General features: G+C 45.1%; 1 protein-coding gene across 4 annotated transcripts in view; it reads right to left on the bottom strand.

Annotated features, from left to right (window-relative positions):
* The window catches only part of COL14A1 (collagen type XIV alpha 1 chain), a 699,289-nt gene that overhangs the window by 564,819 nt on the left and 108,684 nt on the right, over window positions 1-25,786 (bottom strand). For 2 of the 4 annotated variants that reach the window (XM_069621559.1, XM_069621558.1), the window contains exon 5: window positions 20,976-21,071. The exons of 1 other annotated variant lie outside the window; for it this stretch is intronic. In XM_069621559.1, coding sequence (XP_069477660.1) covers window positions 20,976-21,071 — 96 coding nt within the window. Of the gene's footprint in view, window positions 1-12,021; window positions 12,152-20,975; window positions 21,072-25,786 lie in introns of those variants that run through there. One more of the 4 variants, XM_069621561.1, reaches the window with a different exon arrangement.

Raw genomic sequence — 25,786 nt, 5'->3', positions numbered from 1 at the left:
AACCATAGAGGTAAGAGGTTCAGAAGAAGCAAGTGAGTGAACAATAGAAAACAAAGTTTTAGGCTTGCATAAAGCATTTTCAATTTTTTGAGCAAAAAAAGTGGATTTAGCCAGTTTAATACTGGCTAAATAAGTAGAGAGACTAAGCTTGTACAGGTCTCTAAACATCGGATTGTAACTACTCCGCCATTTACGTTCAGCTAGTCTGAGTTGCAGATGAGCTCTTTTAAGCTGATCAGTGAACCAAGGCTGAGAAGGTAGCCTACGGCCTTGAGTCAGTTTAAGTGGAGCATAACAATCGGCAGCATACACCAACGACTGCGAGAGTGTAGTTAAAGATAAAGGTCTCAGAGAAGCACAGTTAGAGGCTATATGGGCACTAAGTGCCTTGGGATCGACTGAGCGCCAGGAGCGACGTAACGTCTTAGGGGGTTGCCGGTTGCCAGGGTTCCATTGGGAACCTAGGTGTGTGTAAACCATGCACAAGGGAACAACAGAGTGCACGCTCCTCTACTTCGCCCTTAGGCCCTGAACGACTACAAACAACACAGTCTATAGACAGGAAAACTGAGAGGAACCGCAGGCACCTCCATGTGAGGGTCGGCTTTGAACTGTGGCTCCTCTTGGAGCAAAGCCATTGAGCCGGTTTCCAGGGAGTTCTAATTGCCTGGTAGGAACTTGATGGGGATGGTTACAGTTGTGTAGGAGGCGGGATTCCTCCTGCCCCGAGGCTGGGCTCCTCTGGGAGACAATATACACAATCCAACCTTATCAACCCTTCCCAACCTGAGCCGCACCACCCTGGTTCCACCAGCGAAAGTCATCATGGGGCTGCCAGGACCAACAGAGCAGTGGAGTCTGCTTACTAGCCTACATTTGCCAATCTACTTCCTGAACTGAGTGTGTATTGTATATGTGGATGTTTCCTGGAGCTCCACTTTATGGTTGCTTTAAGACATTTGACATCAGTGTAAAAAGACAACGTCAAATGTGACACAACACAGTATAATTTAACACAACCCAGCCACGTAGCATAACAAAACCAGCATCATGTCCAAGAAAATGAAGCAGTGAATGAATGAATACATTAAAACAATATAGAAAAATAGATAAATGAAAGGCTTCTCATAAAACACTAACATCGAATTTGCTTAAAAGATCACAATCGGGAAAGGAGAATCAAAAAGGAAAAACAGCAGCACCTCAAATCAGGAGAAAGCATAGCGTAGAACGGATAGCATAGCATCGCTTGACCTCATTGTAGAAACATGCCACAGAGTAGCACGACACACAATTAACAAACGAACCCAGCATGATAGAAAAGGTAATAACAACAAAACGCCCATGCATGCACATGTAATGGCAGAACAGGAATGGGGAACGTGCACGTTTGCTGTGTGCCAAGCAAGCAGTCCTCACAGAAATGGCATACACAGCACTAACTAGCTTATTCGTTTAATAGATAGGTACATTTTAATAAAACAAGTTTGGGCACAGGAGAAGCAGGAAGGAAAGACAGAAGAAGGCCTTCACATGGGTACGGAAGATGTGATAGGTGGAGAAAGAACGGATAGTAGGAGGAAGGGAATTCCAATGAAATGGAGCAAGAAGAGAGAAAGAGCGAAAATGAGAGGAAGCACAGGGGGGTTTAGGGACAACAAGATGATAGGTAGACTGGAAGTGTGGAGCTCGAGTATGGGAGTAAAAGGAAACAGGAGAAGCAAGATAAGGAGGGGCAAGACCATGGAGGCATTTAAAAACAATAGAGAGGAAATGAAACCAAAGGCAAGATTCAAATGGCAGACTAGAAGCTGTTAGAAGTGAAGACGAGATCAAGGAGCGGGGAGATAGACCAAAAAGTAAACAAACAGCAGAGTAATAAATAGAAGAAAGAGGGGTAAGACCAGATGCAGGGAGTCCAGTCAAGAGAGAAGAACAGTAGTCAATGCGGGAAAGAATTCAGGCAGCAATAAGAAGTTTAGTAGCATGAAAAGTAAGAAAAGGAGGAGCACGACGAAGATTGAAAAGAAGAAAGTGGCAGTTACGAAGAGATGTGAGGGGAGAAGGAGAGGGGCAATCAAAAAGAACGGCAAGATTCAGAGCAGATAAAGATAAAGGCAGCTGAGAAGGGGGAAAAGAAAGACAATGATGGGTGGGGTGTTGGATTTGAGATGCACTTGTGCTGATGACTGGTGGCTCAAAACAGAGACAGCATGATAGCAGGTGGCTCTATCCTGAGACTCCTGGAGTGCTCGCTCCACGTGCTTATGCTTATGCTCCCCTCCTCCCTTAGCCGCTCAAACCCAGTGCCTTTGAGGGATGAGTGCAGCATGTAAAAGTCAGAGAAAAACAGAATGTGTCACCAAAACTGTCGCTTTACTGTTGACTTGGTAATCATTTCATGGCACCAGTGGCCCATCTTGGAAATACATAGGATGGGATGGGAATTCTTTCATTTGTGTATTTATTTATTGTTGAGATATATACATATGTATAGATAGCACAAGTTCTGAACACATTCATTTTGAAGTACCCCAAGAGGAATGGGAAAAGGAACGGGTCAAAAGGGGTGACTCTCAAAGGAACATTCCGATCTGGTAGGTGCAGGGTTGGCTGGGGGATGAGGGCAACAGCAGAGGAGAGTGCAGTGTAAGTGAAAAGCAGTTCAATAAAAGGGAAGTCAATAAGTGCAAGGCATTTCAATACATCAAGTGTGAAGTCCAATACATGTCCAACTGGTGACAGTCACTCAGCTGACAGGAGAATCAGCCAAGATATGATATGATATGATAGGTTATTTATAACGTGCTTAATACCCAGAGGTTTTTAATCGCGGACCCGAGGATTGAACCTGTGGTGCTCCGTGTCGCTTTGCTTCCAAACCGAGCTTGTTGCCCCTGAGCTATCCTCCCGAGACAAAGTCAAAGAAGATGGGGTACGCTCACCACTGGAACCACTAATGGCGAAGGAAACTCCCTCAGGACAAAGGCTTTTTACGGAGGAGAGTTTTAAGGCCCTTTCTGAAACGCATTTCCTTCTCCTCTGCTCCAAGGGTGATAGGAAATGTATTCCAGAGGCTGTGCCCAGAACCACACAGAGTCCTGCAACCAAACTTATTTTTCTTTGAACGCCAGATGGTAATGGACAAGGATGAAGAGGACCTTACGAGCCTTGCAGGACAGAACCTTATCCCTTTACTTTGGAGATACCTTGGCCCCAGGAAAGCCGAAAGCTTTATATCTGAGCACACTCATAAACAACGTTCATTAGTGCCAGGGTCTTTTTCGCTGAGTTTTTTGCCATTGATTTTTGGCTGAAAAAACTCATAAAAAAATATGAGGTGGGTAAAGGGATAAAAGAGGTAGGTGGTGTGGTGAATAGGTAGTAAATAACTGGAAAGGTGGATTTGGCCGAAACCAACCAAATAAAAAAAAAAGGTTGATTAGTTTTTTCTGCCAAAAATCTGCAGCACAAAACTTGTCAAATAAAACCCTGGCAATGGAATGACATAGAACCCTCATAAACAAAAATTCAACCTGGATACAGGTGCAGACGGAAACATAGACAATACCTATCACCATCATATGTCAGGTGTTGCCATAATATGTCCATTTGCTAACATACTTTCCCAGGCATTGCCGTGATATGCTGAGGTACTCACACAATATGACCTATTTGCAACATACCTCCAGAGGCTCACCTCTTCGCTTTGGCAATTGACACTATGTGTAAGATATTTCAGAACATACAAGGCACTTCAAATATTTCAAAGGCAGTGCCATCGTGCGCCCAGATGCTCACATGATATGCCAGGGTCTCCCATGATATGCCTGTGCACTACCATAATTTTCAATATACTGATGTGAATCTTGATATTCACACCATATGTCAGGTTATACCTTCAAATGCTCAGGTGATCATGCCATAGGGCAGGTTTTTCATCCTATGCCAAGTTAGACCCATCATTTGCCAGGCATGTTCATTCTTTACTCCATTGCTTACACTTAGGGAATGTTTTGTTATTTTAGGAGCAAGTACTTATAACATTTATCGTGTACTGTCATGCTATGCCCAGGTACTCGCACCATGTACCATGTCACCGGAGACAAGCACAATATTCCTGCCCACTCTTCCACGTAGGCCCAGCCATCAGCCTCCTCAGCGCCGCTGCCTTTAGGGCTTTAGGGCAGGACAGGGAAGCGGGGCACTGGCTCTTTCTGTAGGTGATGCATCTCACCAGAAAATGTACATGGGGAGGAGACCTAGGACCATTCACAGTTCATGTCTAGCTAGTTACCAGAAACTCAAACGTGCCCATATGATAACACCATTATCATAGGAAGGATAGCTCAGGGGAAACGCGCTTGTCTAAGAAGCAACACAACATCCCGATCCCACGCTTAGAAACCACTTGTTGCTATTAAGTGCTTTATAAAAGAACAATTATATGCCAGTAAGACTGAGATTCTCCTCATAGGCACACCCGCTCCCTCCTTTCCTGTAGCTCCCTGGCCGGCCTCCCTTGGACCTCTTCCTGCTCCCACCTGTGAGGCTAAAAACCTTGGGGTCATCTTTGACTCCACGCTCTCCTTCTCTCCTCACATCTCTGACGTCTCTAAGAAGTCATACTACCAGCTGCACCTCCTCAGAGGTATTCTTCCTTTCCTCTCCTTCCCCCAGAAGCTCACTGTCTCCAGAGCCCTGGTTCTCCCTAGGCTTGGTTACTGCAACAGCCTCTTTCTAAATCTTCCTGCCTCTACTCTCTGTCCCTTGCAACTCATCCGAAACTTGTCCTTGGCCTCAAACCCAGGGATCATATCTCCCCAGGACTGAAATCTCTAAACTGGCTCCCAGTGGCTGTGAGGATTAAATTCAAAACCCTATGCATTGTCCACAAGGCCTTCTGGGGCATGGGGCCCCAATACCTTCAACTTTCTCTTCCTACATATATTCCTTCTCGAGCTCTCCCCTCATCCTCCTCCAACTCCCTCAGGGTCAGTCGCTTCTCCAAGCAAAGAGTTGGTGGTAGATCTCTTTCTGTGGCTGGGGCCTCCCTCTGGAACAGCCTCCCTTAAACTTGAGGAGAACCATCTCCGGTTCCAGAAGCACCTCAAAACCTTTCTCTTTGCTTCTGCTTTTTCTCTTCCTCTCCCCTACTGACCTCCTGGCTGTAACCTGAACTGCACTGGTTACCTGGACACCCTCTGACCTCGGGCCCAGGTCTGTCCCCCGCCGGTCTTCCACACTTGCACTGCCTGCCGGCAACCCCCGCACTTGGGGACTGTTTCTGTATCCCTAGAGTCCCCCTACCAGCACTTGACCCTTGATGTCTGCACTTACCCTTGCACTTGCCACTTCTGGCCTTTACTTTTACTTATTGTTATTATCTATTACCTTGTACTGCACTTTCCCTTCCCCCCTGCACTTGCGCGATCTGAATTGTACCTGACCTAGTAGGATCATTGTCTGTCCTCCCTTTGTTCCCCCTCCCTGCCTCGTCGCGCTTGAAACACCTGTGTATAGGCGCGTTATAAATACCATATCATATCCTATCATAATGAAATATAATTATAGCATAAGGGGTTGCGGAATTGTTTGATTATTGTGGATCATGTTTTCCTGTGTATATACTTTTAGTGCATTGCTTCTGTATTTGGCTGGTGTTCTCCCCTGAAACCTTATGGGATCCATGCACTTATAATTATCTGGGTTTACACTAAATGGTTTCAAATTCAAAATAAAGTAGCAGGTAAAAAAAGAAAAGAGCAATGCATGTGCACGCTATGGCATGTGTGCATGCAGAAGGTATGTGATCGGGTGGAAGAAGACGGACATGTGATCATAATTAAATGGGTGGAGGCGGTGTATTTCAGCTGGTGGTATATGCCTATTGTGCTTAGTTGTAGGGGTGTGTCATTTTGATTAAGAATAACCATGTTCAGTATAAAGCTGCATCTTACACACATGACCCGCGCATGCTCACATAGTCTGTTTTGAGCAAGAACGCCTAGGGTCATTTCTATTGTAGTAAAATAAATGTTGCCCACTCCAAGACCAGTAGCATGCAGTCTGTATTACAAAGGGCAGGAGACTACAAAGGGTTAACATCCAACCCACTGTCCGTGTTCTTTTGTTTGATGCAGTGGGCTCTGGTCCGACTCGAAAGCAAACCGCCCATTAACTGGATGCTAATGTCTACCCACGCCAGAAGGAAGCAGAAGCCCTTCAAGAGGACGCATAATGAGAGGCCTTGCACAGGACTCTCTGCCGGACCCTGAATTCCAAAATGCAGAGCACACACTGGTGATTGTTTTAAAAGCTACACGACTGAACTCAAGCAACTTTTCACGTGCACTGTCAATTTTTTTCAATATTGATCCTATGCAGATGTTCTCCCGTTACAACAAATCATTATAAAGGATTAAACAAATGAATACAATTACACAGCAAACAAACGCAGATTTTCAGCACTGCTGCGTTAAAATATACAGCCCGCGAACAATAGTATTGGGAGTTCCTTTCTGTTGTAGCACATATGCATTACATACCCTATTACCTGAAATGGATAGCCAACCCAAATCAGGTCCTTTAATTCAGAGCTTTGTAAACAGGTACTTGTCATGTATTCCTCAGCTATTGTAAGGTACCGGATCATATCCCGGCCCAGTGCACGATCTGTCTGTCCTAGGGAGAAACCCTGCTCTCCTCGTCCTTCCGTGAATTCTCCAATGTCTACATGCTCAACATCTTACATGCAATGTGATCATTCAAACAGCTGTCCCTTTTGGCATATATGCTCAATACCAAAATAGTCAAGCTGGGTATCTCAGTACATGCCCCGCTTCGTAGCGCCTTTGTTAACATCTCCTCAAAGACTGGGTGGTCTTCCAGCAACTTATGCACGTCATTATGACTCCTCTTCCTAGAAGGCAGTCCAGCACAGACCCAGGGAACCTTGTTAATTACACAACCATATTGGGCTTGCCGTATGAGGTAAGTGAAATGGAAACGACTGACACCACACAGCTCTCGGCATACATTACAAAACCAACAGGATACCCAGTGACTTCTGCCAGCGTGCGGCATCATTGAGGAATAGATAATGCTCAACCATAGAACATGGTCAAGTCTGGGCTGCAATCCTCCACCACGGATCCAGAGACTTCAGCACCATTGACCGTCATGCCACGCTCAGCCGCCTGTCAATTTATGGCAAAATTGATGGTCACCTGTCCTATCTGCCTAAAACAGGGATGTCAAACATAAGGCCCACGGGCCGGATCAGGTACCTGAAAGCTCTTCATCAGGCCCTCTTTATGGTCAACGCACATTTCATAGCAATGTGCTCTGACCGGAGAGAACAAGCAAAGGGCTCCTCTGCTGCCGTGGCTTTAGTTTCCATATACTGTTAGAAAGAGCCTGTCACTGGTAGCAACACCACCTAAAAGGCTGAGATACTGAGACAAGGTCGACAACGCAGCGATGGGCAAAGATAGAACCAACTAAATAAATAAATACTCAGAGAGTGTCAACTTACCATTAAAAAGCGACCTTCTTTTAAACACGAGCCAAATGATGCTAGGTTTCTGCAGCTACCCGTTAGAATATGGCACCTTTTAAAAACTGAGCTCAACAAAATACACAAAAATGCCAAAAAAAATCTCTGTTGCCTGCCACCTGAACCAAGCGTAATGCCTGAAACAATCTAAATCTAGCAGCATCAGTTAAGTAGCAGCTCATGTTCCTTTGGTAGTTTAGCTCAACACTGAAAGTGCAGCATCATTTGCACTTTTACTTTAGAAAATGCGTATTAAAGTCACCTTGCATGAAAGACTCAAATCGTCAACTTGCACCGCAAAATTAAAGCTTGTGTTTTCGATCCACCCCTTAGAAGCATTTTAATGTTTTAAGATGGTGTAATATCTGCTGACATTTCCCCCACTGTGGTTGGGGCAGGTCCATGTGTTAAAATCGCAGCAAAAATGGCCGTTTATACAAAATATCGTGGCAAAAAGGCAGTGGTTTTGCCACCGCAATCCATGTAATGGATGCGGGGGACACCCCCACAAAGCCCGCTCCCCTTAAATGGTATAATGGGTACACCTTTAGCGGGTTTACAGACAACTTTGTTGCCACGATTTTATTACTGCAAACTGATTCCTATAGGCCACGCAACCTTCTGGTAGCCACGTTTAGGACTGCTGCAGTGAATGGCTTGTATGCACCGTTGGTGATCTGGTATCTGTTTTATATTCCTATGGCTTTTTTTTTATAATTTCCTTTGAGATTTGTAATGTAAAATGAACCATTTTGACCTATTTTTCAAAATGTCTTTGTAGGGAAAGCCCTTGTGAACTCTCTTGGGTTGTTTCAGGCTGGCCCATTTTGCTGACTTGCACTAAACGCACGAGCTGACTTTCACTAATCTCTTGCACTAATACACTTTAAGAATCCACTGGTCACTACTGTGTATTATTATGCTCTTAATCTTCATAGATCCCGTGCTGTGCCCCGCAAGAGGTGCTTTTGTTTCTAAACTGGCCCCCTTTCTGATTGATGTTGTCACCCTTGGCGTCTAACACCAGCATTCTTATATTTTCCAACGACACCCTGATCACCTATATTCTACCACCCAGATCACCTATATGCTATGTGAAGGATCTGGGCAGCACGTGGGGGAATCCTAGGTGCATGAATAAGACTCCTTGCGTGGGAACTGGTTTTGTCTCAATGCCTCCAAAAGTCAAACTATCATCAAAGGTGTTGTGAGCCCCTCAACCCTATTGCTTGACTGGCCGTCCAGGCCTTCCTAGGCATTCCCTAAAAGAGTGCCATTGTGTGGTGATATTTAGCAAATCCTCACCTGGTTCACAATGCAGACCCCACAAATATCTTCCAGCACCTTCCATTACTACAATGTTTGCTCATTCCCCAAAAGACCACTTTCGTTTGGAAATCCAGCTGCTCAGGACATTTGGGTAAAGCATCGCTAAATTTACAAAGGACCATGCATCATCACACTGTGTTCTGAGACCACATCACAACCTCATTGAAGGCATTGCAATGGCTGTTCATCAAGAACATGTCTTATTGTTAACACTTTGTGTAGTGCACTAAGCCCTGAAGCTGCATACTCCTCAGTACCACATGAAGCTCTTTCAAACCAGAACTGGACTCACACAATTTACTTGTAATCCAAACTACAAAGAACAAGCATTTTGGAGGAGTTGTGTAGACCATGAAAGTCATGCATCCCATTGCACCGCATATTGAAAGAGAACTATCTAAAATGTTGCAAGGAGCTAGAAACCCATTGGTTTCAGGTAGCATCAGGCAAGTTAACCAATATCTTAAAGGCCGACAGCATTCCAGCACCAGTCGGATGATGCAATTGGCCAGCACCAACCTTCTTGTCCCCCCTTCTGGCCTGTCGTCTTGCAGTCCTTCCCAACCTCTCTTTACCCCGCAAGTCTCTCCCTTAACAACACTTGGAGGTGGCCACAAGCTGGAAGGAGCATTTCATAAAAATGCTGAATAAAATAAATAAATACGACTCATGGCTGGTCACACCTTCCCATCAGTAGGTAGCCATCTTGCGGAATGCCCTCTCCTCCCACGCTTTACATCGGGCTTTCAATGAAGCTAAGCATTTACCACATGTTTATTTACACATGATCCGCACCCACCCTTAGGATCCAAAGAAGTCACATATGTGCATGAAGTTGTGCTTTTTAATTGAATCTAACATACCACATAAGACATAGTTTACCTTGGGTACAGCCATGCATAGATATAAATAAATACACAAGGCTTGTATGCCTTCCAGCAACTTACGCCCCATACAAAGTGAGGTACGAAGATGGATGACTAGCCCATCCGGGCCATGCATTTCTAAAAACTTGCAAGTAAGATCGAGTCTGAGGATGCTTAAAAAAATGAGACTCTGGAAGACCACTTCTGTGTACATGTGCATTTGTCTACACCACAGGCCCTTGGTGTGTGTCGTGTACCTAGCGATGAAGGCAAAGACCTCCCAGGGGAAATGTCTTACCACATGTGGAAGGGGCCTTTCCAGCCTTTACTTTGACCTGTTTCGATTACATTGTGATTGCATTTAAGCATGATGGCACTTGCTCTACTATCCCCCATCGACGATAAGTGATGAAAACAAATGTTGGGTGTGGCCCATCCTGGTCTGGTGGGGCCCATCCTGTCCCTCTGTTTGGAAGGTTGGTTGTAACCGGATGTGTGTGCGCCTTAGTTTCTTGGACCCAATGTAAAGGAAGTGATAATGGTTTGCAGATGTCACCATTTTTTTTTGGGATCTCGAGTTGCATGAAATAAGTTGAGTAAGCTAGGACCAATGGACATTTAGATAATATCTTTATCGCCGATTGGGCCTCAAGCTAGATCCTTCCACTTCTTCAATCACCTTCTCATGGTTAATAATGTGTGTTCAAAATGAATTGCTCTTGTGGGGCCGAGGCGTGCAACAATTTAATCCCTGAATATACACCCACTTATTTCATGTACGATGATTGCTCCTCGGTTTGTTATTTTGGTGTCTAATAGTTGGGTCTTCTTGAATTTCATTTGTATCCAGGTATACCGTTAAACATCTCTGCCTCCCTATTGATCTATGTCATTAGGGATTTTGCATCAGGAGTCGATAAAGGAATTCAGGATTTGCCAACCTCTTCCCCTCCAAATGTTTTGGCTAATACCGTCTATCAGCCGATGCCAGCCTAATAAGCAGTGACGGATCATCAGTGATGTATGCCAAAACATCTGGAGGGTGACCGGTTGGCCACCTCTAAGGTACGACATCCGCAGTGACATTGAACTCGATAGACGTTTTAGACCATAGGCATTAATAGTGTATAGTGGTGGGACTCCGTTAAAAATAAAAATGATCTGCGTGAGCCAAGTTAAGGGATACATCTTCAGTAGGTTGCTCGAGCATTCTCATGACAGTGTATACTTGGCAACTGCACATGCAGAACACAAACCCAAAGACCTTAGCCATGTAGATATCCTTGTACTCCTCCGCAATCTCCCAGCAGATATAATGTACACCTTGGTGTGACGCAGCACATGACCCATGGCTGATGAGCGTGGTTCTTGGTGACACTTTCTGTGCACTGTGTTCGGCCACGTGACCAGCATTCTACAGAGAACATTGTTTTGACTGGCCCTCATGACTCAAGATTATATGTATATTGTGGTTGGCACGTTTTTGCTCCAGCCTGCTATCTCGTGGAATACCAGCCTCTCTGTCCAGTTGACCCTAACATATAAAGTAAAGTTTCACAAAGATCTGAATACATATGCTACCACCGGAGAGGACATTGCCAGCCCTCCTGTGCTAAAACTTGGCAAACGGGCTCTGAGCATTCATTGACACGAGAAATCACCCAACACCTAACATGAAATAACTGAGGGACAGGTGGAAGGGAGAGTCATGTCCTCCAAACAAAACATAAAACAAGGCAACGTTGCCTTATTATAACTGGCGCTTCTCAGTTGGCCCCCAATCCTAGGGGCTGAAAGATTTCAAAATTGTATATATCTCCAAAGTTTATCCATTCCATTCATACAATATATTATAACAAAAATTGCATCCATGTAGTTATAGCCAGGAATGTTTTTTTCACATTCCTGTTTTTGCATCTCTTGTAATAGTACTTTTTCAATATACTGCGTTGGGCGATCATATTGTGCAATCAATATACATTTTGCCAATGCATTTCGGAAAGAACCTTCATCAGGGCTGTATATATTCTTTTGATAACATCATCAAACTCTATTTTTTGTGTCTAATCATTTTCGACACCAGTGCATAACATGTTATATATTCAGTACATTTGCAGGTTAACACGCACCATCAATTTCGATGTCCTACGGATATTCAATAGTTGAAATAAGGAAATGCAAAACAAAAACAAAAACAAAAATAGCCATTTAGTTTTAGCGTAATCAACTGTTTATACCTTGGTACTTATGGACTGAAATGTGTCCTACCTGATCGCATAGAATATGCTGTATTTAAGATGCATTACGAGCCGCCCGGGCTTCTATTCTTCATTCGCATTGTAGAGTGCTTACGGCAGTGCAGCCGTGTGTGTTTCCGATGTGTGTTGAAACGCTTGTGTTAATCCTGTCTTTGCTAGAATGGCAAGTGTATCAGTTAGCCACTCTCCCTTTCAGCTACCGATCGTAAAGATCAGACGGCGAGTTATCGCTGATGCTTACCTTCTGTTTCAGCATTGTCCTGCAGAACGCAGAGAGACTTGCTTGTGCATGCCTGTGTGGTCTATTTAATGGTTGTCATGGAGACGGTAGCGAGGCGCCGTGGTCCAGCTGGAATGCTCGCACCCCACCCCCGGTTGTGTGCCCTTGGGCGGGGATGTCTCCATGACAATCTCTATGCTGCTATGGTTACTGTGGTTGCGCTGACAGCTAGCTGTCAGTATAGTTCCTATGTGATTGCCGTTCTTTAAAACTGGTAATCTGTGTATTATATACTAAAACGGATAAGTACTGGCTAATACTAAATCCAACTCAATAGTTTTTTAACCAATTCGAGTACAAAAATTCGAACCTAAAAATATTTGATTAGGAGCCTGTGTGTAATGAACCGCACTGACAGCGCTGTACCTAATTTGTTAATGTTATGCACTCAATAGAGATACCTATGTTTTACACATTTGTAGATGTGTAATTATTGGTTGTAGGTGTTTTTACGAACTCATGTTAATACTATTTTCTTGCATCTACAATGTGTGTATTGACACCAATAATATGCTTATGTGTTTCATACTAAAGACAGTGGGTCTAGTTTAAAAAGCACAAACATATAAATCACTACTGATCCTATGTGCGACATACAAGTAATCAAACAATATTCACGTAGAGAAATTATAAAGATCAATTACTACTCAAAGTGATTTGAACCACAATCAAGGTTTCGAAATAGGTGGGTCTCATGCCTCAAGCACCAATGTCTGGACCCCAAATGTCACCTTATTCTGGGATCTGTTAACTAATGTTGCTCTTTAAAAAGGAAAGTCTTAGTCATAAAAAACACATAAAGTTAATCTCCTTGCTCATTCCTTTTGGTATCAGGGAACTCAAGCGGTCAATTCAGAAAGTTTCTCGTTGATCCATTGTTTTTTGAACATTTTCATTTGGATCTTTCTTTTCCACTATTTCAAGAATAGCGAACCGAATCTGTGCCAAATTATGTTTCTTGTCGTGCCAGTGTCTTTCCACTGCCGAATTCTTGTTGTTGTTACGTATACAAGATCTATGTTCATTATATCTTGTTTTTGCCATTCTCGAAGTTTGTCCAACATAATATAAACCGCAAGGGCATTTTATGGTGTATATCACATTCTGAGAGTCACATGTAGCAAAACTCTTTAGTTTTATTGTTTCTCCTGTATAGGGATGTTTTAAAGAATCTCCTTTCATAATGTAGCCACAATTGCTGCAACTCAAGCAGGGAAAGGTGCCGATTCTGTTGGTGACTTTCTTTTTTTGTGCTGGTCTGGTCTTTACAAGTTTGTCCTTGAGATTATGGCTCCATTGATAGGCAAATGTCGGGATATCTTTGAATAAATGTTCTACTCGTTGATCACAAGTCACTGTGTTCCAATGTTTTTTGATGATAGTTTTAATGCGATTGCTCTGTCTTGAAAATTTGGACACAAACACTAAAGGAGGTAAATCTTTTTTCTTGGTTTTCATTTTTAGCAGATCTTCCCTCTTTTGAGTCGCTATGCATGTTTCAACTCTCCTTGTTTCAAATGTTCACAGCTTGCTTGTTAATAATATGCACTGCTAATCCAGCAGAAACTCTGAATTATTTATAAGATAGCATGTTGGGAAAATCAGTGAATTAATTGATAAATATTAAGCCCACGTGTACCTGAAATTAGAGCTTTCTGTAAAGATTCCACTGATGTTATTAAGAAACTTCAAACCATTCATTGGAAGGATACATACAAACTTGTCACCTGAGATGTCCCAGCTCTGTATACATCGATTAAGCATGAGGCAACGATTGAAACCATAGAGTATATATTTTGTGGGGAAACTGCTTCACACTACCATTACGTAACCATGTTAAAAGAAATGTTGACAACGGGCCTCATTACACGGTAGGCGGTGGACCAAGGTGCTATTAGCACCTTGGTCCATGCCGGTAAATTACCGGCATCGCCTTGGAGGAAAGGGGAATTACCGCCCTATTCCAAGGTTGGCGGGGCGGTAATTCCCCCTTCCTCCATTGCCCTACCCCATTCCCATTTTTGCCCCATAGGGCATAATGGGAATGGGGAAGGTGCTAATTACGGTACCGCAAATTGCAGTACCGTTATTAGCACCCTGGTCCCTTTGCGGGTCCCTACTTTAACGGCTGGTCTACACCAGCCGTTAATGTCGGGTCCCGCAAAGGGACCTCGTAGTAAGGCGGTAAGGGTTAACGGTCACCGGTACCATTACCAGTGACCGTTAACCCTTACCGCCTTCCGTGTAATGAGGCCCAACAACTTTGGAAAATAATATCTTTTTGTTCAACAAAAGATACTTCAAGCAGAAACAGGGAGTAGCTATGGGCGTTAAATACGCAGCCGCTCTTGCAAATCTCTTTATGAGCAAGTTCGAAGACCAACATTTTTACACGGACCCAAATGCACAAAATTGTGATGTGGACATTTTACTAATCTGGAATGGCAATGACCAATAATTAATCGAATTTAAAGATTGTTTAAACAATAATGAAGAAGGGATTTTCCTGTCAGGACCATAGAGTGATATCAGCTTAGACTTCTTAGATCTCACAATATATGTGATGGACGGCAAATTGTTGACCAAAACTTTCCGCAAACCGACAGGCAAATTCAACCGTATTCGCAATGAGTTGTCATCAGAAAACAGTGATAAGTAACATACCAAAGGGTGAATTTGTAAGAGCCCGGAGAAATTGTACCAATACTATTGATTTTCTACAGGAATGTGATCTACTGAAATACAGATTTCACCAAAGAGGCTACAATAAGAAATGTATATATTTGGCATATGCAAAAGTCCATACAATGAATAGGGATGTAACTCTAACACCTAAAAACTCTAAACAAATAGAGGAGCACAATAAAGTGAGTTTCATTACAACCTTTTCTCACAACAATTTTGAAATCAGAAAAATATTGAATAAAAACTGGCATCTGCTCAAACTAGATGAACCCCTTAAAGACCTTATTGATGAAAAACCGAAACTAATCTTCAAAAAAGATCTTGAAAACAAGCCTTAGCCCATCCCTACTCCCAAAACTACCAACACCAAGACCAGAGCTATGGTTACCAAGTGTACCAACAGGATTCAGGAAGTGCGGATCATGTGGCATGTGCAAATTAGCACACTCCAAAACAGAGATTTTTTCAGATTCAAGAGGAACAATTGTCACGATTAAGGACACTATTAATTGTCGAAGTAAATATATTGTTTATGCCATCATATGTACATGCGCACGCATATATATTGGAAGCACTATAAGGGAAATTAAGTTTAGAATACGTGAACATGTTTATGCTATGAGTAAATCTGATTCAACGTTGCCACTTGCACAACATTGGCAAACCAAGCACCAATTGGATGATAAAATGAATTTGAGGTTCATCGGGCTCAAACAGGCTTCTCTGGGTGAGAGAGGTGGAAATAGAGAAGACCTCCTTTGCCAGATGGAAGCCTGTACTATTTGCAAATTCAGGGTAACAGAGTTTGACCTGAATCAAGACCATGAGATGGTGTATTTTCTCTAATCAGTATCTTTAATGATTAGGAATAATTTACGTGTAATACGCACTAGTACCCGACATGCCACCCCTTGCCTGACCAGTACATGTGCTACTATGTTGATTTAATGTTTTTATCTTATTACATCAAATTTGGACCATGCCCAACATGTATCATTGAACAGTCACCTGTAGGCTAATATATGTGTGATAAACGTGTTTGACCAGTTGTGCCTTGATAGCGTACAAGGTATGTGTCTAGCTTGCCCCACCACCTAACAGGTACCCTCAGTCAGTTTTATCTACATTATCCATGGCCTATTCTAGTTATTTGGCCATGTATTACACTCAATATACCTATGCCCCTTCCATAATTTTGAAGAGAAACCATGCAGTGTAATTTACCACATAACAATGTAAATTATTTGTTGTGCAGAATTGAGATTTATTCCATTTAAGTATAATGATACGATTTTTATAAATAAAATCGCAGCTTGCAAGCCCATGGGAACTTGCTGGATGTTCCCTTACTGTTTGCTATCTAAAATACGAGAAACAAGCCCAAAACATGGCGCTCGTTTTTTCCTGACAAACAGAATGGGACGCTAATCGAAACTGAAGTAGGACTATGGTTGCCACGACAACACGTGTAAACTCAGGCAGTGCAGCTAGTCCTCGTACCAGACGGCAGGAGATTTCGTGTGACTTGAAGGGAAGCCTTACTAACAGTTTACGCCCGACTAAGCAGTCTCCCCAGCCATAGATTAATACCACAGTACTAATGCTCGTTTACAGGTGATATAAATAAGATTATATATATATATACATATATATATATATATTTTCTCTGTGGTATTTCTGGCGACTGCACCCGTAGCGTTACTAGCGCACGGCTGCATATTAATCAGACACTCTACCCAGGTCGAGTAACAGCTCGCGCTCAGTCCAATATAAATATGACCAGTAGCTTTTCGAATTTGATAGACCTTTAATAATGTCATATGCTATACTTTTCTACTTCAAGTAGTGATACAAATGTGTATCTCTGTTAGGCTTACACTATATGGCGCAATAGACGCCATAGGGCTCTGTCTTAATAAATGAAAGCCAAGTGTTAATGACGACTTTTAACCCATGATTTTCGACCTGATTTCTGATAGGGGGATTCATCCCGTGATACTTTGTTTCATCAAATTGGAACTCTAGATTTGGAACATAGGTAAGGCTCCCATGGGTGCAACTATACATTATTTATCAAAAGGATTTGTAATACTACATTCATATGACTTGTACATTTGAATTGATATATATAATAATTCTTTGTCTTCTTTGCATTCTTCTCTCTATTTTGTTTTCTCGTGTCCATTTACCTTAAACCTCCTCCCCTTCCACCCCTCCCTAACTTTCTGTGATTTTACAACATTAATATATTTTTTTATGGTTTGTTTCCATATTGATGTGATCATGCATTTCATTTATAACATACATTTGTTTTGTGAATTTCACTTTATGCACATCTTTAAATATATAACATAGTTTTGCTATTAGCCCTGATTTGAAAAAGACACTGGTGTGTCGAAACACGTGTTATCCGTAAAGGTCAATACAATAAATACAAAGCTTTTCACCAGTATCCAGTGTGGCGCAGTTCCTAAAGTGTGGAGCAATACTTTTGACTGTGTTTTCAAGGGGTCGGGGTCAAAGCCCCTTTACCTGCCCCACATAAACTGCGACACAAGTACAAATTGCAATAGCCAGGCACATGGGAATGTCTCTAGTTGGTACAAAACAAAACCCCGGAACTGTGTTATAGCATGTATTTAGCCAAACACTACTTGCTAGGCTAAAGACCGCCTGCCTGCCCCTGAGGTGTTGTGAAGATAAACTGTGCAGTATCTGAAGGGAGGCGATGGGGTATGTGAAATATTGTGCAGGTGTGAAGATAGGTCTCGGAGGCCAGCTTATACCTACATTTATGCACTAGGACAGTTTTGGGTCACAATCAGTAACATTATACTGTTTAAAGTAGAACAAAAATGGTTACAGCACACACAAATAAGTATGACTATCTATAGTACTAAGGTCCCCAGTTTTTACGTGCACATTTGAAAAAAGTGAATAGCAGAAGTGGGACAATTTTTGTGGGGAGGCTACTAAATTGATGGTCAATTGACCTCTGAGGTTGTGGTGTGGAACAATAAGGCGCTGAACAAATGTGATGTATAAGAGTTTCACCAGTTCATCAGTTTCTCTTGTACTGGTCATATCATGCAAGGACCTAGTTGCTTAAGAGTCCAGTTTACCTAAAACACATTGTAAGATATATTACATTGTATGACAAGTGGACAGCACAGGCATGACATGTTGCCCCAGCATGCTCTGTCCACCTTACCCTTCTCTGTGGCGTTGTCTTCTTTTTCACACATGACTTTCCGGATCAAGCAGGTGGAAGCCCCATTAAGGGACTCTGTAAGCACCAGGAGTTGCCTATTTTCGGCTTCTTTGATGTATTCATTCAGGAGTTTGTACAGCGCCATATGCAGAGGGAACAGCTTAAGAGTACTATGGAAGGGGGAGCATTTGTCTAGTTGGCTGGGAGGTAAAGCTCCCTGAAGGAGGCAGGGACATGTGAGGGTTAGGGAGAAGGTAGGGGGGTAGAAAGAACGGAAGAACAATGAGTTGCATAGAAGTCAGAATGTAGGGTCTCCATCGTTTTATAATCTTCCATACATCACTAGCTTAACAGTTGCATATTTTGAGACCATCTGATGTTCCAAAAGGCACAAGACGAATATGTTTCAACATTCTGGATTATTTCTTTATTGTCTCGACTTCCTTGGTGCCAAACAAATTAGTACACCACTCAGAAAGGTGTGTATTATACCCTAAAATGGAGTACCTCTGTGACCTCACATCTTTTGATTAGAAAATCCTGAAAGTTGGTGCAGAAACTAATATAATCGATGTTTCTGAGATGTTAGGTAAGCCAACATATAGCTGACTAATGCATGTCACTTCATGCCATCATGCAGGTATACCAGTCACGGATATATTTTAAAAAAACAAGCTTTCTCTAGCACTACCTTCTATGTGAGGAGACTTGATAAGAATATGCATTTTAAGGGTTTCATTTATTGAAACGTCAGCATCATCCAAAGTCCACAGTGATCCTAAAATGGCCACCTTTTGCACTCATGACTTTGCAAGTTTGAACCATTGTGCAATGGAATGCAATGGCAGAATTCTGTGATTGTAGGAAATCTACACGCATTGTAAAATTCGAGAAAGTAATTTAATCACCTCTATTTTTTGTTCTTTGTTTATTGACAGGCTGAGGGCAGCAAGGCTTCTTGCTTTTTGCCACTGAATGCACGTGTGCAGCTCTGCTCCCAGACTGTCCTTCTGCTGCACACATGGATGTGTGCAGCCTAACACATGCAGAACCCAGTGGCCAGACTTCTCCTCAAACTCTCACGAAGGGACCAAGTCACTCCAGCGCTAAATGTGCTACATTGGCTGCCAGTCAAAAAACGAATTACATTCAAAACAATGTGCATAACACACAGAGCATTCCACGGCCTAGGAGCAGAATTCTTACAAAAGAAAATCACCATTTACCAGCTGACCACAACACTCAGATCCAGCGACAACATCTGCCTGGAACCTAAACCATACACAAGGAAGAAACTCGGTGGATCAGCATTCTCTTGCCTAGCCGCTAACATGTGGAACTCCCTCCCGAGAGAAATACGAAACAAGAAGGACCATCTAAAATTCAGAATACTCCTAAAAACCTGGCTATTCAACTCAGAACCGGATGAAAACAATGAGAAACAGCCACACCCGATGAAATGAACACACAAAGGACAAGACGAGGGACTAGGAAAGACCACAATGAAGTACACAGAAGTAGCAAGACCCCCAAATGGGATGGAGACCCAGGTGCACCATTCACATAGAAGGCCCTAACGGAAACTAAGGAGAGAGATAGGAACATGTTAAGTTGAACCACAGACAGAGAGCATTAGAATTTAAGGGGAAAGAGTGGTGACCGAACACAGGGCCTAGGGAGCTCAAGGGCTCAAGGCAGAGCCCCCTCGCCCCCTCAAGGGGCCCAGGTAGGTGCTAGTGGCGGCACCCTAGGATATGCCAGGGGACAAAGCTGTGTAGACATCCATTAGTCTGAACATGGGGGCGGTTGGAGGTATCACCACTAAATAGCCCGGCAAACAATCTAAAACTCTGCAAATAATATAGGAGGGGGCCCCCTAGCACACCACAATGCATGACACTGGCAAGGATTTGTGTCACAGGTGCCCAAAACGGAGGGGGGATGACAAAATATCACCACTAACCAACACCACTAAAAAACTCAGCCCTCTTCTTTCACCTCTCAAACTCTAAACAAAACATAAACATACCTCTACAGCAAAGCACACTGCATGCACTTCACTACACCACAACAACGAAATGAACCACACATAGCCTTGCACTACAGCACATGACAACTACCAATCGAAAATTCACACCCACGCTCAGCTAACAGTGAAAACTGAACTGAAGCTGCTAACAGCACATCACAGCTCTCTTGCGCTTTTTCCCCACACAGTCCTACTAACTTACCTTACGCTTTTGTTTTTCAGATCCGCCAGAGTGCCATGGGACCACTCAGGTGGTGATAGCGCACGGTATAAAATATATTAACGTAACATAACATGTATAGGTGACATGAGTGGCATGAGTCACTGCACTACAGTGCTCACAATTAACTATAGAACGGTGTTGTGTGTAGTTAGTGAGATGTACCCCTACCGGACCAAGTGGTTTATACATCTCTCCTGAACCCCAAACAATTATAATTAGATGATAATCCTTTTTACCCATTAACTGTTTTCTATAATGCACATATAGGTATATTTTTTAGACTTCCATTCATTTAAATCAGTCATTCATGGGAATTAGCTCATTCCCTTGAATATCCTGAAATAATTCATAGGCTTGACATAACTACAATTTTCAAGCACCACATGGTATGAGAATAATCATTTAGTTAAGAGGACACACAGAGCTTCCATCAACACCTGCTTTGAGACGAACAAGGTGGAAAGTTCTACAAGAAGTAAACCAGTTATTGTCCGTGGACATTGGCGTTACGAGCAAGGAAAATGAAGTGGTCTGACCTTCCGCTTGTGGTTGACTCTCATTTCCTTTTCCTGTTTCATCGACCTTAGCGTTCTTTGTAGTTGGTGCATTTCGTTTGTTGGCCAGATCCCTGACTGAGAAAGGAAACATAGTTTTCAACGACATAATGTAAAGATCACTCAAAGGCAAATACAGATGACAAAGACATTGACCTCACAAGTCAAGAGCACTGGGTTAAAGGTCAGACTTGTTGCAATTAAGTTTTCAAGTTGTCTGTATAATGTAGAAAAGACTCAAATGGACAACCTATCTTTGCTTTCTCTCACTTTTCACTTGCCGTCTCTTCTTCATTTGTTCGGCTGCAAATTTGTACCCGAAAATGCTTGAAAAACCCTTTTGAGCCTCACAATTCTGCTTGCTTCCTCACAAAGCCCATAGATTCAAATTCATGGTACTTACTGTCTTCTGGCTTAAACTTTTATTACAAAGAAGATGGGCAACACAAGCACAATATCCTGAAAGATTTTACCCACGCATGCTGAAATTATAGGGCAGCGTTTGACGCCCTATAGTTAACGTAAACTATATCATCCATAGGAAAAGTGAAGATTCTATGGTTAATTACTTTTGAGCCATAGGACGGATCAGCACGGCATTTGACATTCTTATATTAGGGCCCGGGTCCCCCAGGACTGGAAAGATTTATGCAACTCTATGTTATGGTTCAAAAGATATAAAGGGTCAAAAAAGGGTGTGTTTTTCACTTTTCCATTCATATAAATGTAAATATTATCACCCAAATCAAACCTTCACTCACCAATTACATCTCCTGACAGTTACCACAAACTCCTTCCACACCATATTGCCACTTACATTAATGGACATGCAGGCAAAAGGTGCTAGCCCGCTGAACACCTTCAAACCATAACAGCATGATGGCGCACCAAGCACAAGCCCTCCATGGATCTCTTGCAACCAGGCAATGAAGATCAACAACCAGTGGAAATTCCAACACAACAGGACAAGCATATGCAAACTCACAACCAATGAAATAGCAACCTGTGCTCTGCTTGCTCTAGTCCGAATAACCCACCCACAAACACATATCTTTTTTGGCACAGCATGACATGCCAAGGGGGGCAGACAAATGGCAACCAATATGCTAAAGCAAGTCCTCACTATGAATTTGTTCCTAAATAGTGCTTGCTATGAAATATATTCTGTTTTCATAACACTGTAAATACCAGGTGTTAATATTAGCCATTTTAAATGTAGTCAACTTTCTGACAAACCTCACAAAAAATGTGTTGTCTGCTTTTCCACTTTAAAGATGGCTAAGCCGTGTTAGCATGGGGAGTGCCTAACTTAGTTTGTGGGGATAAAAGTGCGGATGTAGTAGGGGTCAGGGGCCTCGCATAGGTGTGATCCCTCCTTCACTCTCCAACGAGTCTTGCGCAATTTCCCTAAGGCTTCTCCGTGACTGTTGTCTGTGGAACAGAGAAAGTGACTATACCCGAAGTGAGCGGGCAAACCACAGCAAACAGTGCAGGCTAAACAAATAACATCAATAAATATGAACGCAATACCAGAAAGTTTGTCAATCAGGATAATGGCACTCACAAAACAAATGCTACCTAAGGTATGGATAGCTGGGTTAGAAAGTGAGGGCTGCTGAACTTTCAGGAGGGTCTTCGATTGTGGAGTCTACCAGCTGAGTGGACCATTAGTCGAGGACCTGCTTTCCGACAGGATCAGAGACTCGATAAGCCAGGAGCTACTAGCAACTTCTAGGTACTAGCAAGTGCAGGAGGCTCCCATACCCCATTAACGGCCTCATCCCCAAAGATTCCTTATTTATAGCCTCAGTCATGTGATCCTAGATACCTTCCAAGACCCAAGAGTCCAGGGGTTGGGAACACAAAGTCCTGAATGGGCATTGCAATGGAAACATTCATTACTGAAATCTGCATTTACACACAACCGAAAATTAGACTATATATATATATATATATATATATATATATATATATTTATATATATATATATATATTACATGGCCACGGTAGTGGCCATGTAGTTATGGATAAATTGCTGTTTCCATAGGAAGAGCACTTTTTGGGTGGCTTATAACTTCGCTCCCCCTGGGCGAATCCTCACCAAACTTTGCAAAAAAAGTATATGGCCCACTCTGAATTTTGGTGAGGATTCGTCCGGGGGGGGGGAGAGTTATAGGGGGGGTCCCAAAAATTCTTTTTTTCCCATAGACTGAATGGGAAATTTGTTTTGCTCGCGTCTACAGCCCAAACTGCTGGACGGATTTTCACCAAATTTGGACCAGGAGCAGCGGCTTGGTCCCGAAAGTGTGCTTTTGCAAATTTGGTGAAAATCCGTCCAGTAGTTTTTTTTAAAAAATGACCAAAAAGTAGGTAAAAAAAAAATTTGTGAAATCTGTGTTCGCTTCGTGGACACACTTCCCTGTTCGCTCCGCGGACAGGACAGGGATTGAGCAAGCGGGTTGCATCGTGTCCGCGGACATGTTACGTGCTTTCCCATTGGCTGCAGTGCAGCGTGCAGTGCGTCGTATTTTCAAGACGCCCGCCATCTTTGTTTGTGGTTTGCGGTGAGAGCCCGGCTAGTAAGTGCCTTCCTTCTGTTCCCCCACCCCCGCTCATGCCCGTGTCTTCCTCCCGTTCCCCCCACCCCCACTCATGTTCGTGTCTCCTTCCTGTCCCCCCCACCCCCCACCCTGTGTCTCCCCTGTTCTTCCAGCACCCGCTCACGCCATCGGCACACGGTGGCCTGCGGAGGGCCGAGGAGCGGGATCTGCCGCCTGCACAGTTAGCTCAGGCCCCGTGTCTTCCTCCCGTTCCCCCCACCCCCCGAATCATCCCCGTGTCTCCCCTGTTCCCCCCCACCTCCGCTCATGTCTCCGCTCATCCCCGTGTCTCCTCACGATACCCCCCACCCCCCGTTCATGCCCCGTGTCTCCCCTGTCCCCCCCAACCCCGGCTCATGCCCCGTGTGTCTCTCCCCTTCCCCCACCCTCCGCTCATGCCCCGTGTGTATATCCCCTTCCCCCCCACCCCCCGCTCATGCCCCGTGTGTCTCCCCTTTACCCCCACCCCCCACTCATGCCCTGTGTGTCTCTCCCCTCCACCCCCCGCTTATGCCCCGTGTGTCTCTCCCCTCCCCCACACCCCCCGCTCATGTCCCGTGTGTCTCTCCCCTTCCCCCCCAACCCCCGCTCATGCCCTGTGTGTCTCTCTCCTCCCCCCACCGCCGCTCATGGCCCGTGTGTCTCTCCCCTTCCCCCCACCCCCGCTCATGCCCCGTGTGTCTCTCCCCTCCCCCCACACCCCTCTCATGCCCTGCGTGTCTCTCCCCTCCCCCCACCCCCCGCTCATGCCCCGTGTGTCTCTCCCCTTCCCCCCCACCCCCCGCTCATGCCCTGTGTGTTTCTCCCCTCCCCGCCACCCCCGCTCATGCCCCGTGTCTCTCCCCTACCCCCCACCCCCCGCTCATGCCCCATGTCTCTCCCCTCCCCCCCACCCCCTGCTCATGGCCCATGTGTCTCTCCCCTTCCCCCCCACCCCCCGCTCAAGCCCCGTGTGTCTCTCCCCTACACCCCCTGCTCATTCCCCCGGTGTCTCTCCCCTTCCTCCCACCCCCCGCTCATGCCCCGTGTGTCGCTCCCCTTACCCCCCACCCCCCGATCATGCCCCGTGTGTCTCTCGCCTCCACCCCCCGCTCATGCCCCGTGTGTCTCTCCCCTCCCCCCACCCCCCTGCTCATGCCCCGTGTGTCTCTCCCCTCCCCCCACCCCTTGCTCATGACCTGTCTCCCCTGTTATCCCCCGCCCCCCGCTCATGCCCCGTGTGTCTCTCCCCTTCCCCCCACCCCTCGCTCATGCCCGTGTGTTTCTCCCCTTCCCCCCCGCTCCCCGCTCTTGCACCGTGTGTCTCTCCCCTATCCCCCACCCCCCGCTCATGCCCCGTGTGTCTCTCCCCCTCCCCCCAACCCCCCGCTCATGCCCCATGTGTCTCTCCCCTGTTCCCCCACCCCTGCTCATGGCCCGTGTCTCCCCTGTCCCCCCCACCCCCAGCTCATGCCCCGTGTGTTTCTCCCCTTCCCCCCACCCTCCGCTCATGCCCCTTGTGTATATCCCCTTCCCCCCACCCCCCGCTCATGCCCCGTGTGTCTCCCCTTTACCCCCACCCCCCGCTCATGCCCCGTGTGTCTCTCCCCTCCCCCCCACACCCCGCTTATGCCCTGTGTGTCTCTCCCCTCCCCCACCCCCCGCTCATGCCCCGTGTGTCTCTCCCCTTCCCCCCACCCCTCGCTCATGCCCTGTGTGTCTCCCCTCCCCCCCACCCGCCGCTCATGGCCTGTGTGTCTCTCCCCTTCCCCCCACCCCCCGCTCATGCCCCGTGTGTCTCTCCCCTCCCCCCACCCCCCACTCATGCCCTGTGTGTCTCTCCCCTCCCCCCACCCCCGCTCATGCCCCGTGTGTCTCCCCTTCCCCCCACCCCCACTCATGCCCCGTGTCTCTCAAATCCCCCCATCCCCCGCTCATGCCCTGTGTCTCGACCCTCCCCCCCACACCCCGCTCATGCACCGTGTCTCTCCCCTCCCCCGCCCTCCGCGCTCATGGCCCATGTGTCTCTCCCCTTCGCCCCCCACCCCCCCACTCATGCCCTGCGTGTCTCTCCCCTACACCCCCTGCTTATTCCCCGGGTGTCTCTCCCCTTATCCCCCCCACCACCCACTCATGCACCGTGTCTCCCTTCTTCCCCCCAACCCCCGCTCATGCCCCGTGTCTCCCTTCTCCCCCCGCTCATGCCCCGTGTCT

The sequence above is a fragment of the Ambystoma mexicanum genome, chromosome 5q (genome assembly GCF_040938575.1).
Source record: "Ambystoma mexicanum isolate Mex_15411 chromosome 5q, UKY_AmexF1_1, whole genome shotgun sequence".
Taxonomy (NCBI): Eukaryota; Metazoa; Chordata; class Amphibia; order Caudata; family Ambystomatidae; genus Ambystoma; species Ambystoma mexicanum.
Note: the sequence above shows the minus strand (reverse complement) of the source record. Positions and strands in the feature narration are given on the sequence as shown.